The sequence below is a fragment of the Sphaeramia orbicularis genome, chromosome 16 (genome assembly GCF_902148855.1).
Source record: "Sphaeramia orbicularis chromosome 16, fSphaOr1.1, whole genome shotgun sequence".
NCBI classification, from domain to species: domain Eukaryota; kingdom Metazoa; phylum Chordata; class Actinopteri; order Kurtiformes; family Apogonidae; genus Sphaeramia; species Sphaeramia orbicularis.
The window spans coordinates 21,911,399-21,924,718 of NC_043972.1; the positions used below are offsets into that span (position 1 = coordinate 21,911,399).

At 37.2% G+C, this 13,320-nt stretch overlaps 2 protein-coding genes across 3 annotated transcripts; one reads left to right on the forward strand and one right to left on the reverse strand.

The window, feature by feature from the left end:
- Positions 1-452: 452 nt before the first annotated feature.
- On the forward strand, positions 453-9,098 carry LOC115435448 (methyltransferase-like protein 27). Of its 2 annotated transcripts, none has more exons than XM_030157872.1 (6): positions 453-514; positions 5,091-5,225; positions 5,495-5,623; positions 6,476-6,611; positions 7,749-7,841; positions 7,952-9,098. In XM_030157872.1, the coding sequence occupies exons 2-6, from the start codon at positions 5,112-5,114 to the stop codon at positions 8,200-8,202; spliced, it is 723 nt and encodes a 240-aa protein (XP_030013732.1). In that variant the 5' UTR covers positions 453-514; positions 5,091-5,111; the 3' UTR covers positions 8,203-9,098. The 2 variants fall into 2 exon arrangements, with proteins under 2 accessions (XP_030013732.1, XP_030013731.1); XM_030157871.1 differs by lacking the exon at positions 453-514 and adding an exon at positions 1,779-2,085.
- Positions 9,099-10,476: 1,378 nt separating this feature from the next.
- LOC115435452 (methyltransferase-like protein 27) lies at positions 10,477-13,320 on the reverse strand. Its single transcript, XM_030157876.1, has 5 exons — positions 13,172-13,320; positions 12,519-12,522; positions 11,928-12,051; positions 11,630-11,765; positions 10,477-10,748 (listed from the first exon to the last, which is right to left on the reverse strand). The coding sequence occupies exons 1-5, from the start codon at positions 13,287-13,289 to the stop codon at positions 10,567-10,569; spliced, it is 564 nt and encodes a 187-aa protein (XP_030013736.1). The 5' UTR covers positions 13,290-13,320; the 3' UTR covers positions 10,477-10,566.

Consider the following 13,320-nt stretch of genomic DNA (forward strand, 5'->3'; position numbering starts at 1 on the left):
CTGAAACTGATGAAATCTCCCCTTCCTGTTCCTCACACATATGTCTGTCTCCAATTACAAACCCTGACTCTATACAATGACAGAGGAGCCACTACATACTGTACAAGACCACATAATTTATTATTTCATTTCATTTCACATGTTTATTTCAAACCTGCTACCATAGTTAAACACTTAACAGACGACAAGTGGACAGCCGATACACACATGGTTTGAAAAGGGGATGAAAGAAGCATTGCTTTTAAAATTCCAACCCCTCACACCTCACCACACAACCCATCACAACATTTCACTACACCAATACAAAACAATAGAGAACATTATAGAACAAAACAGAACAATACAGAACAATACAGAACATACAAAACATTATAGAACAATACAGAACATTACAGTAACACATCGTCACAGGACAGGAACGTAAACAGGCCCGGCCACATTCCTTATAGACTTACTGTGATATACGCACAAACAACAAATCAAGTGAACAAAAGTTGCACAGCCACTGCATCAGGTAAGCAACGATATTGAATTTTGTATATAGTGTTTGCTGTGAAACTAGGTACCTGGTGCATATGTATAAATAGCATTAGCTGAGTGTATTTACAGTATGGTGTGGTTTAATAAATCCAGTCTATGTCACAGTGCTCAGTGTGTTTTCAGATTAATCATTTTATTTTGCCAATCAAAACACTGAACGAAACATAGGAACAGAATGTGCAGCTTTTACTTATTAGTGTTGTGTAATAGGACGACTCTCAGTTTTTAAACCTTTCATACGCTGTAGGGTGTGTTTTTGTGTCAGGGGGTACATTTATACACTTACTGATACAGAGACTGGTTTTCATCCTCTGGGACAATATCAACATTAAAACACTTTATTTGCTGCATTCCAGTGTTTTTTTAAGCATTCGTTTCACCCTTTTCCTTAGGGCAAGAATGTTTTAACTTACATAAAGCAGTAGCAGCATAAAACAAGAAAACAGGAAAAATACAGAATCAATTGTCATATCTACTGTACATTTATAAAGTCATGTCAAAAAAACAGTATATATAGTATAATATTTTTCAGTATCTATTATTTTGAGTGTAACAAATCTATTTGCTACCGCAGTTTAAAGTCTGCTGTGTTCCATTTGCATAAATACAATTATTGTCATTTCATTCCTATGGATTTTGGATTATATTTCAAAGTAGAATAATATATTATAATCACTTACTCAGCTGCTGATGTTTGCATTCAGCCCCCTCCTACCTCTCATCACACTAAAAAATGTAACCCTTTCATGCATAGTGGTCACTACAGTAGACAGTTATTCTACAGCTGTTCTCTTGTGTGTTCATGGATTTTAGTGTTTTAGTTTCAAATCAGTGAACACAGTGGATCATCCCATACACTGACATTTATATCATTACTGTAACTTTGCTGTTCTTGATAAACCTGATCTGCAGTAATATGTTTGAGTGTAAATCAATTGCTTACTATTATTATTATTATTATTATTATTATTATTATTATTATTATTATTATTATTATTATTATTATTATACTGTGTAAGAGTCAAAATATGATGGCTAATAGGAATTAATGTTTATAAATTTATTTGTGTGAAGTTGCAAATTTCTGATTTTTCTTTGTTGCTATTTAATGCACCATCACTGTGTATGTGCAGGGGTTGGACAAAATAATGGAAACACCTAACATTGTGGCATCATAGAAGGTGTTTCTATTATTTTGTCCAACCCCTGTGTGTCTTTGACCTCTGCTGTAGAGAAAAGTGAGTGAGCTTACGGAATTTATGAGCATATAGTTTTTTCTACCGTCTGACATAATGTAAATAAGCCTTTTTTGTTTTAATACATTTTTGGAACGGATTACAGTCTTGTCATTCGCGTCAGAATACAACTCATTCGTGATTTTTTTGGAAACGAACGGAAGATAAATACATTAAGTAGAAAAAACTGGACTATGGATATGGAGACCTAATTAAGGCTCCGGTTGTATTCTGAGGGGAATTCGGTTCTAAGAAGACGGCACTGGAACGTTGTGGACACACCAGACGTGAAGGAAAAACCAAAGAAAAGGTAGAAAACTGAGTTTGGCCGTAAATTAGTCACTACTGCACCGCGTGCACATAAGACGGTTCCTGTTATTATGCGCCATTATACTTATATTAAGGAAGTTGTGACGCACATCAAATCAAATCCAATTTTATTTATACAGCACCAAATCATAACAGAAATTATCTCATGACACTTTATAAATAGAGTTGGTCAAAACCAGACTTTAAGCCAATTTACAGAAACCCAACACAATCCTCCAGGAGCAAACACTAGTGAGTGGTGCCAGTGGAAGGAAAAACTACCTTTAACAGTAGAAACCTGGAGCAGAGCCAGACTCCTGAAGGATGGAGGTCTGCCCTGACCAGCTGGGGTTAAAGAGAGAGAGTAAAGGAGGAGAAAAGAGAGAGGATAGAGTTAGAGAGAGACTGGGGGAGAGGGGGGAGGTAGGGGGAGACATGGATGCAGCTAATGCACAGATAACTGAACTAGAACATCCACAGAACTGTATAATAAACACTAGGGCTGGGTATCATGTCCAGTTTCCATAGTCGATTCGATTTCGATTCATAAGGTTCTGAATCGATAAATCATGATTCGATTCGATTCAATATCGATTCGATTCAGTATTAACTGATTGATTCAGTGTAATTTAGTGATACCAAAGTACAATTTTGAGTTGTAACCTGATTATTTAAGTACTGCAGTCATGCAACACATCAATACTGGTATCAATATTGACATTAGAAAGGAAATAAATATTGCATTTCAACAGTAAATTGCTGAATCTGCTCTGAAATAATGAACGGGACAGAAACATTGTCATGTTTTTACAGTGGCTCAGAACAGACTTCGTCACCTTTATTCTGTTTTATGGCTGGAGGCTACTACTCACTGGGGGTGGGGGTGGGGGGGTGCGCTCTGTGATTGTTGGTCGGAGCGGGGGGGGGGGGGTGAGTGTAGTGGTCGGACATTGTTGCTTTGCTATTCCTCTAACTCTATACTCAGCCATAGGTGATAGCATGGATCCAAGTTATTATTCCAAGAACGACCAGCTTCCGCGACTCGCCAGGCGGCCACTTCCTTCACACTGCAGGTTCAAGTTTGAGGCTGGAGGACCTCCAGCAGAGGGGGTTTCCCCACTGCGTCTTTTCTGCGTCTTTTTCGTGAGCGAGACCAAGTCTTCCCCAGGGGTTCACAAGATGGAGCCGCCTGCGGTTCCACGTACTCCCGGTCCTGCTCTGAAAAATCTATCTCATCCACTATTAATCGATTACGCAAAATTAAAATGAGGTCAATCTAAGATAGATTAAATCGATTTTTTTACCCAGCTCTAATAAACACTATCATAACTATATGGATAAGTGAGTGATGATGATGAAGGAGGAGAGAGGCAGGACCACAGCAGCAGGTCCAGAGATGATCCAGGAAAAACCTGTGATGAACCTGGAAGAAAGCAGTTCTAGAAATCTGTTTTATGTGGCAACCAGGCACCAGCGACACAGCGCTGCATCCCAACCAGTGGGAGAGGGCCAACTGCCATCGCATCGCGGCAGCAGGCACCCCCACCCAACAGAAAGGAGCAGACCCCAGTGAAGGAAGGCACCACAGCCACCAGAGTCCACAGCCACCCCCCGGCATGGAGGGCCCCCTCTGATGAAACACTGGAGAATATAGATAAAAAACATTAAAAAGATGTAAAAGAATTGATTAAAAGAATCTAAATGTAAGACATATATATAAATATAATATAAACATTAAACATTAAAATGATAAAACAGAAGCATTGGTTAAAAGAATCTTAAGATATATATATATATATATATATATATATATATAACTATAAAACCTTAGAGTGGATAAAACAGAGGTATTAGTTAAAAGCCAAATTAAAGAGGTGGGTCTTGAGCTGGGTTTTAAAAATTTCTACATTTTCTGCAGCCCTGAGGTTCCCTGGCAGACTGTTCCATAGGCGAGGAGCATAATGCTGAAAAGCTGCCTCACCATGAGTTTTTGTGTTAGCTTTTGGAACTGTTAAAAGGCCAGTGCCATAGGATCAGATACTGACTGTATCACAGTATATATCAAATTCTGTGAAAACATCACCATTAGGGATGTCCGATATTGGCTTTTTTGCCAAAAACTGATATGCCGATATTGTCCAACGCTTAATTTCCGATTCCGATATCTACCGATACCGCTGCCGATATATGTGGGATATTAAACTAATTTTAGGTAACATCACATATCTCCTGTCATGGAATTAACACATCATGCTTAATTTTATTGTGATGCCCCATTGGATGCATTCTCAAATGCAACAAAGCTTTCAAAATGTAAACACTGTCTGTGCAAAGAATACATACTTCAACTTAAGTTGTGGAAAAAATGCCATATTTATTTATTTTCTCTCCCTCCCTCCATGAGTCTATTACAGTGTGGCAACTCTACTGTACAATTTTGAAAACTGCACATTTCTTTCAGCTACGAACAATGCTTCATTTACGCGTCGGTAAATGCCAGCGAAATCAAGGCATTATTTTATCGGTTTTAATGACAGGCAAAAAAACCGATAACGATATTCACCGATATTACATTTTTATGCCAATATCAAGCTGATAATATCGGTGGGCCGATATTATCGGACATCCCTAATCACCATACCAGCTCGGATTGTTTGCTGTTACCCCAACAATAAGACATGGATCACCAGCCACCTGAAAGCACTTCTAAACAAGAAGATGAGGGCTGTCAGGGCTGGAGACAGAGAGGAGCTGAGGAGAATGTGAACTGCACTGATTCTTCAGCTGTCATTCAAGACCAAAACTTAGCCTGTAAACTGGAAAGAAATAGGGCTTGGACATTTATCAACTAACATGAAACTGTTTACTGAACTCAACTGTTTCTGAATGCATTTGACAGTATCACTCTACTGTGATGTGAATTATGAAAGGAACGATAAGGTCTGGTGTTGGATGTTCCTTGGTCCGTCACTTCACCTGTCGTGTCATGTGTTTCCCCTGTGACAGGTGTACAGTTATTTACTCATCATGTCCACCAGCAGTAGAACCACTAAGGCCAGTGTTAACTTTCAGTTCTGCAAAACATCAGACCCAAAGCAGCAGGTCGAACATTATGACATCTGGGCCAAACACTATGACAAGGTAAGTCCAGCTCAACAACACCACCAACAGGAGAATCAGAGTAACTGCAGCTACAAATATACAAACCCATGAAATGAAATACAACTTAAATCTGTTTATTAATTCATCCTAACTTTAAGTTTTAAAACTTGCCTTAAAACCTATGTTTACTCCCCAGCTTTTGATCCAGCATAAGATTCTACTCTCTCTTTTATTTTTGTATTGGTCTTGTTGTTTTCATGGTTTAAATTGTTTTTATTGTTTTATGTTTGTACAATTCATGCTTTCAGACTACCTCACTGCTGGGCTACAGAGCACCACACCTGGCTGTGGACTTCCTGTCCGAACACTTCTGTGGGCATCCTGAGGAAACCCAGGTTCTGGATGTGGCCTGTGGGACTGGATGGGTTGCTAAACTGGTGAGATTTACATGTGAGGCTGCAATAATTGAGACAAACAAGTCTGATGTTCAACAAAATTAAATAAAACAAGTGGTGCCAAGCACAACAAACCCCACCTGTCACAAATTCTAGCTTATTTTGCCATCGATCCACCTGATGCCATCGTGTCTATGCTTGTAGTGATGTCAGCATATCAATTGTCTCTATATATGTGCCGAGTTTGAAGTAAATTAAAACAAAATTTATGTTTTATAGGCATTTCAAATTTTGCTCATTATAAGTAAATGGGAGAAGAAGAAAGATGTGAAAGACTCATAAAGAATTTGAACTTTGACGTACTTTTTCCCAAATGTAAACACATCTATTCTGGGTCACTGGCAATCTGTAAACCCAATTTGGTATGAATTTAACAAATTATTTTGCTGCTACAGACATTTGAAATTTCCCCTACTATAAGAAAATTGGGGAAAAAAAAAAAGATTTAAAAAATTCATTAAAAAATGTTTGAACTTTGACCTACTGTTCCCAAAATATAACCACATCTATTCTGGGTCACTGGTGATCTACAAACCCTATTTGGTGTGAATTCAACCAATAGTTTTGCTGCTCAAGTGTTAACAAACAAACAAACCAGACCAAAAACATTACCCCTTGCCTCCCCTTCAGGGGGCGAGGTAATAAAGTGTCTAAACTCATAGATGTTACAGTGGACAATATACCTAGACACAGTCACAAACATAAAGCCTAGATGAATATTTTCAGTCCATAGAGAACTTGTCTAAACAGAAGCTACACACAGCTTGACCAACAGGAGGAAGCAGAGGAAATGATTCAGAACTGGAATTGATTGTATTTGTGTTTTGTGTTCAGATGACAGAACTGGGCTTCAGGTCTTTTGTGGGAGTGGACGGCAGTAAAGGCATGCTGGAGTTCGCTGCTAAAACTGGTCTGTATCAGGACCTCAAACTGGCCTTACTGGGAACACAACCACTACCTGCACAGACTGGTATGTCACCCTCACACCTCAACACAATCTGTCTGTCACAATCTGGTTCAACTTAGATTGTGATAAATCTTCCTTTGTCTTGTGATCTACTTTTCAGAGGGGTTGTATTGCTTGTACAGTGAAATTATTTCAGTCTGTGTATACTTTGGTGTCCTCCTGCATTAAAATGTTCAACTTGAGACCCTTTAATCAGCAGAACAGGCTTCTTCATTGTATGACAAAGGTGTCAAACATGCGGCCCGCGGGCCAAATCTGGCCCGCCAAAGGGTCCAGTCCAGCCCTTGGGATCAATTTGTGAAATGCAAAAATTACACTAAGATATTAACATTCCCCTTAGTTCAGGTTCCACATTCAGACTAATTCAATCTCAAGTGGGCAGGACCAGTAAAATATGATCATAACAACATATAAATAATGACTACTCCAAATTTTTCTCTTTGTAAATGTAAATATTTTCATGTATTTACACTAAAACAAAGTATAATTTCGCAAAAAATATGAATAACCTGAACAAATATGAACATTCTGAAATGTCTTAAGAGAAGTACAATTTTAACAATATTCTGTCTGTTATTAAATGTTTTGTGTATTTGTCGATCCACTGTGATCTATAAGTTATAATGTACGTGTGTAAATGATAAACTGAGGCAGAATATTGTTCAAATTACAGTTATTTTTTCAGTTTGTTCCTGTTATTCACATCTTTTGAAAGGATAGTTTGTAGATGTAAACCTTTTCATAATGTAAATTTACTTTTTTTGCTCTAAAACAGAGAAAACTTTGGAGTTGACATTATTTATATATTATTATGTTATTATTTCACTGGTTCGGCCCACTTCAGATCAAATTTAGCTGAATGTGGCCCGTGAATTAAAATGAGTTTGACACCCCTGTTGTATGAAATTATCAGAATAGGACTAAGTGCAGAGATGTACAATTATGCAGAATGAACTGTAGTTGGACTAAGTTGCTGCTAAAACCATGATTGTATGGTAAATTGACTCAACTTGATTCAGATCACGGATTGTGATTATGCCACAAAAGATCACCAGAATCTTTTGAATGTGATTTGTCAGTTATGTAATCTGAGTTTTATTGCATTTGATATATTTTCGATGTGCTTTTATGTGGCTTCAGGTGTGTTTGATGTGGTGATCATCATCGGTGCCCTGGATCCAGGTTTTGTACCAGTCAGTGTTATCAGGGAGCTCTGCAACGCTGCCAAACCAGGTAACTACTACACACAGCATGAACGGAAGAATATCTCTAACATGTTGTACTTGACCCTTGTATTTTAAGTCTAGTTTCTCAGTTGTCTTTGAATGACTTTTCATTGTCAGGAGGTCTGGTGTGCATGGCGAGAGGCAAACATACAGGAAAACCAGCAGCCGAATACGAAGAGGATCTGCACAGAGAGTTTCAGCTGATGGAGGAGGAGGGACTGTGGAATCTGGTGGGAACCAAACACTTCGACAGATACATGGAAAACCCACATGTGGAGTGTGATGGAGATGGAGAGGACCATCAGGAGAAACAGTTCATCAGTGGGACTGTTTACCTGTACAGGAAGTCCTCACTGAACTTCAGTTAAACTGAATTTTCTGAGTGGTTTTGTCTAGTGGCTTCACTTCAGCTCAGAGCTCAGTAACAGTCTCCATACATGCAGATAGATAGATAGATAGATAGATAGATAGATAGATAGATAGATAGATAGATAGATAGATAGATAGATAGATAGATAGATAGATAGATAGATAGATAGATAGATAGATAGATAGATAGATAGATAGATAGATAGATAGATAGATAGATAGATAGATAGATGTAAATAGCAATTTTACCAATGATGCAACATCAATAGAAACAGTGTATCTTGATTTCATCTTTAGTTATATCCAATACACACTTGGTATCAATATGAATCTATTCTAAAAAGGAAGATTAGACTTTGATCAGTGAGTAGTTAGCTCAAACATTTGGGTCAGACAAAGGCTTTGTCAGTTAAGGTTTGATTATAGGGACTGTGGTACACAGCCTGTTCACTCAATTATGGGAAAAACATCTTATAATTTATTGGTGTTTCCATGTTCACCACAGAGACTCTAAACGTCCAAATGGGTCATATTTGACGACCATGAAAAGATGACAAACTGCATTTATTTGAATTATTTACATGTATTGATAGGATTATTGGATGAACAAGTATTAAACAGGTCAGGGGATGTTTTTGGGTTTGGGTGAGTTTAAAGTGAAATTTATCATGCATTAAATCACTGTACACATTATTTTATAATTCTACAATAAAACATTCACCATCTTATTGTGACTCTTTATATTCTGGTTAGGGTTCAGTCCTAAAACCTGGGAGAAGATGACTGAAACAGATGAATATGACAATAACTGAGATATAAACTACAGAAACATAGCCTAATTGTAATTTGTTACATGAATGTGAAGTAAAATGTAATTGTCTGCAATAATAAAATGATGTGAAAATGCCAAAACATTGCTGAAAGTATGTTCCTTGAGTGAAGAGGCAATCAGCACGGAGCAGTTTAAAAATTAACGTTATGTAAAATTAATGAGCAAAACAAGCATTCACAGTGATGACAGAAGACTAGTGTTGCTTTAATGTCATTCACAAACACAGGCTGTATAGATAAGTGAAAGTTTTTCCTTTTTTACATTAAACAATTGTCTTGATTGGAAACTACAAAATGCAACATTTCTTTAAGGTACGTTTTTAAAACTATTTTTATTTATTTGTTTATTTATAAACGCAATGTCCTTTGCAATGGACAGCATTTTTTAAGTAGAACTATGAAACTTTTGTCCCTTACAGAGGACAAAAATGCATTGCTGGGTCTCAGGAGGTTTATGTGAGTGGCAGAGGTAGAGAAGGAATTTTTCATTGAACACTATAGAAATATAGCATTTCTTGGCAGACCTCTATCTCACTCTACTATTCAGGTAAGTATAGAGTTCACAATCACTACATTTGCACTTAGTTTCATTAAACAACAACAAATTGGATGTGTGTAGCAATAGGTTTAATAGCACAGCAGTGACAAAAAAATCCATTCTAACATAAGATCTATAAATGAAATCAGATTTATTTATTTTTTTTTTATACTTTTTTATATTTTTTTCTACTATGTTCACTTTGCACCATGGGGCCTTAGAGTCTTGTAATTTCAGTTTTCTGTATGCGATGCACATATGGTAAAAACTGACGATAAAGCTGACTTTGACTTTGAGATGTATCTGCTATCTTTGAATAGTAATCTATTTGTCCTGTTTTAACCAACACCTACAGTCAAAAATATGTTTGGTGAGTTCACAACAACTTTGACTTTTGGCACGGAAATCTTTTCAGTTCATTTTTGCAACAAAGTTAACCCACTAGACAGTTCTGAAGACATTATATCAAACTCTTTCTGACACCTAGTATTTTTAGTTTAGTTTTAGAGATGCACCATAGATATGTTTTAAAAATTAAATCCTGCTATTCTATTGTCCATCTTGGTTTCATTGGTCACTTTGAAGCCAGAAGTTTGTTACATGACTAAGTGAACCAGAGCACTTCTGAGTGGATCCAAATAAAACACATTTCATTTGTCCCCATCAATAAGGTTTATACTTGATGAAACCATGGCCATGATGAAACCAAAAAGAAGAAACATTAGAAAAAACCATCAGCTACACTGTACTACCCACATTGTTTTAAATGAAAACCTGTCACCTTTCACTGTGACCTTTGCTGGTCATGTGACCCAACGCCTCACAGGTCAGGGGGGGGGGGGTCATCATGAGGATTAAAGTGTAGTTTGTTACATGCAGATGCACAGACATAGGTTCAGTGTGATTTTATTTAATTTTCAGTTGTGTAACCAACAGTCACAATGTGTTCTCAGCATTAAAGTTTGAGTTTCATTTGACATTTGACACAGTTTAATTAAAGCTCAGTGAGTGTTTGCACTGATGGACTTCCTGTACAGGTAAACAGTCCCACTGATGTACTGTTTCTCCTGATGGTCCTCTCCATCTCCATCACACTCCAGATGTGGGTCTTCCATGTATCTGTCGAAGTGTTTGGTTCCCACCAGACTCCGACGATGATCATCACATCAAACACACCTGAAACCTCAGAAAATACATTGTAAATACATCAAATGCCTTAAAGAATCAAATGCAACCTGATAAAATTCTTCAAAATTGATCAAACCCAAATAAAATAAAATAAAGTCCATATAAAAACCTTATCGAACACACCTTAAAACAGGTGCCATATACAGCCCAATGTGATCTCAAGTGGGCCAGACCAGGAAAATAATAACATAATAACCTATAAACAATGTCAGCTCCAGTGTTTTAGAATAACCCCCTGCCTTCACCCATTGGTAACTGGGATAGTTAAGGATGAAGGGGGTTCAGAAGATAAATGAATCAATGAAAATTATATTATGAAAATGTTTACACCTACAAATGACCTGAAATGACCTGAAATTTCTTAAGAAAAATAAATGCAATTCTGACAATATTATGACTCAGTTCATCATTTACACATGTGCATTTCAGCTTACAGATCACAGTAGATCTACAAAGGCACAAAACATTTAGTGACAGGCAAAATATTGTTAAAATTACTCTTACTTCTTCTAAAGCATTTCAGGTTGTTCATCTTTGTTCCGGTTATTCAAATTTTTTGTGAAGGGATAGTTTGTAAATATAAACATTTTCATGAAATCTATTTTTTCACACTAAAACAAAGAGAAAAAATTAGAGTTGTCGTTATTTGCAAGTTATAATCATAGTGTTTTACTGGTCTGACCCACTTGAGATTGAACTGGTCTGTATGTGACCAAAACTGGGCCGTATGTTTGACTCCCCGGACTTAAAACATATTAGTCACGTCTGAAACCCAATAAATCCCACCAGAAATGACATCAAACATATGAAAAACTCTATAAAACCTCCTCAAACAGCCAAAAATATGTTGAGGTGTGAAGGTGATGTACCAGTCTGTGCAGGTAGTGGTTGTGTTCCCAGTAAGGCCAGTTTGAGGTCCTGATACAGACCAGTTTTAGCGGCAAGCTCCAGCATGCCTTTACTGCCATCCACTCCCACAAAGGACCTGAAGCCCAGTTCTGTCATCTGGACACACAACACCAACACAACCAGTACTGAAATGTGTAGTTGTGAATTATTTCCTTTGGATTCTGTAGGATGTGCCCTGTTGGTCGACGGGTTATAACTTATAGATGACATATTAGGACTGTTTCCCTCTGTTGTTGCAAATGTACATGTGAATCTCACCAGTTTAGTGACCCATCCAGTCCCACAGGCCACATCCAGAACCTGGGTTTCCTCAGGACGCCCACAGAAGTGTTCAGACAGGAAGTCCACAGCCAGGTGTGGTGCTCTGAAGCTCATCAGGTTGGTGTCCCGAAAGAGTAAAACATATTTCATCTGTCGTCACTCTAATTTTCCTGTTGGTGGTGTTTCTCATTAACCCATAAAGTCCCAAACATCCACCAGTGAGCAAAATCATTCACTGATTTAACATTTTTAATACCTGTTGATCCACTAATCCTGTAAACATGTAAATAATTGGTGTAAAATACAGTTTGTCATCTTTTCATGGTCATTAGATATGACCCATTTGGATGTTCAGAGGCTTTGTAGTTTCCATGGAAACACAATTATCTTCTACAACACTGATTCACCAGTAAAACCCATGGAGTTGGAATAATCTATAAAAGAATCAATAAAAGTGGATGGACACACTTATTTTATGTTGAGTTATTTTTTTCCTCTCTTTTTTTCTTCTTTTTTTCTTTTTCTTTTCTTTTTTCTTCTTCCCTCTTTCCTCCCAAATGAATTTTTCTCTATTCAATCTTTGTAAAGTGATTTTTCACTTTTTATTATGGTAAAATCCTTTGCATTTTGCATTTTTCACTGTAAATAATGTATTTTCCTACATTTAATTTCCTATATTATGATCATGAAAACACAGTCAATTCAAAGGTTATTAGATCAAAACAGAGAAAACTGAAGAAAAAGTGACTTCATCAGCAAAGATATCATTGACTGAGCATAAAAAAAACAAGCACCCCCAAACATTGTCATTTATCAAACTCCATGGGTTTTTCTGGTGAATCAGTGTTGTAGAATGATGTGTATGATGGTGTTTCCACGTTCACTATGGAGCCTCTGAATGTCCAAATGGGTCTTTTTTTTTTTTTTTATTGTATGTTGAGTTATTGATATATTTTGCTGAAAAAAAATATGTTTTTCCTCAGTTTTCTCTGTTTTGGATGGAATAACTCTCAAATTCAATCTGAGCTTTCATGAACATCTACATGACCAGTAAATTAAATATTGGAAAATGCCTAATTTTCACTTAAAAATGCAAAATACAGAGCATCACAGTAGAGTAAATGGTGTTAAATCTCCAGAAAAGTCAAAAATAGAGGAAAAAAAAAAATCATTTGGGAACTGACACAAAAGCAGCGAGGGGTCTTTATGTGTTAAGCTCTGATCAAACCCACACAAACCCACCTCCTCATAGTTGTGTGCCCAGATGTCGTAGTAATCGACCCGCTCTTTGGAGTCCACTGTATTACTCGACTGAAAGGCGATCCGGGCTTTGTGGACAGTTCTATTGCTGGTGGACATGATGACACAACTGTACACCTGTCACAGGTAA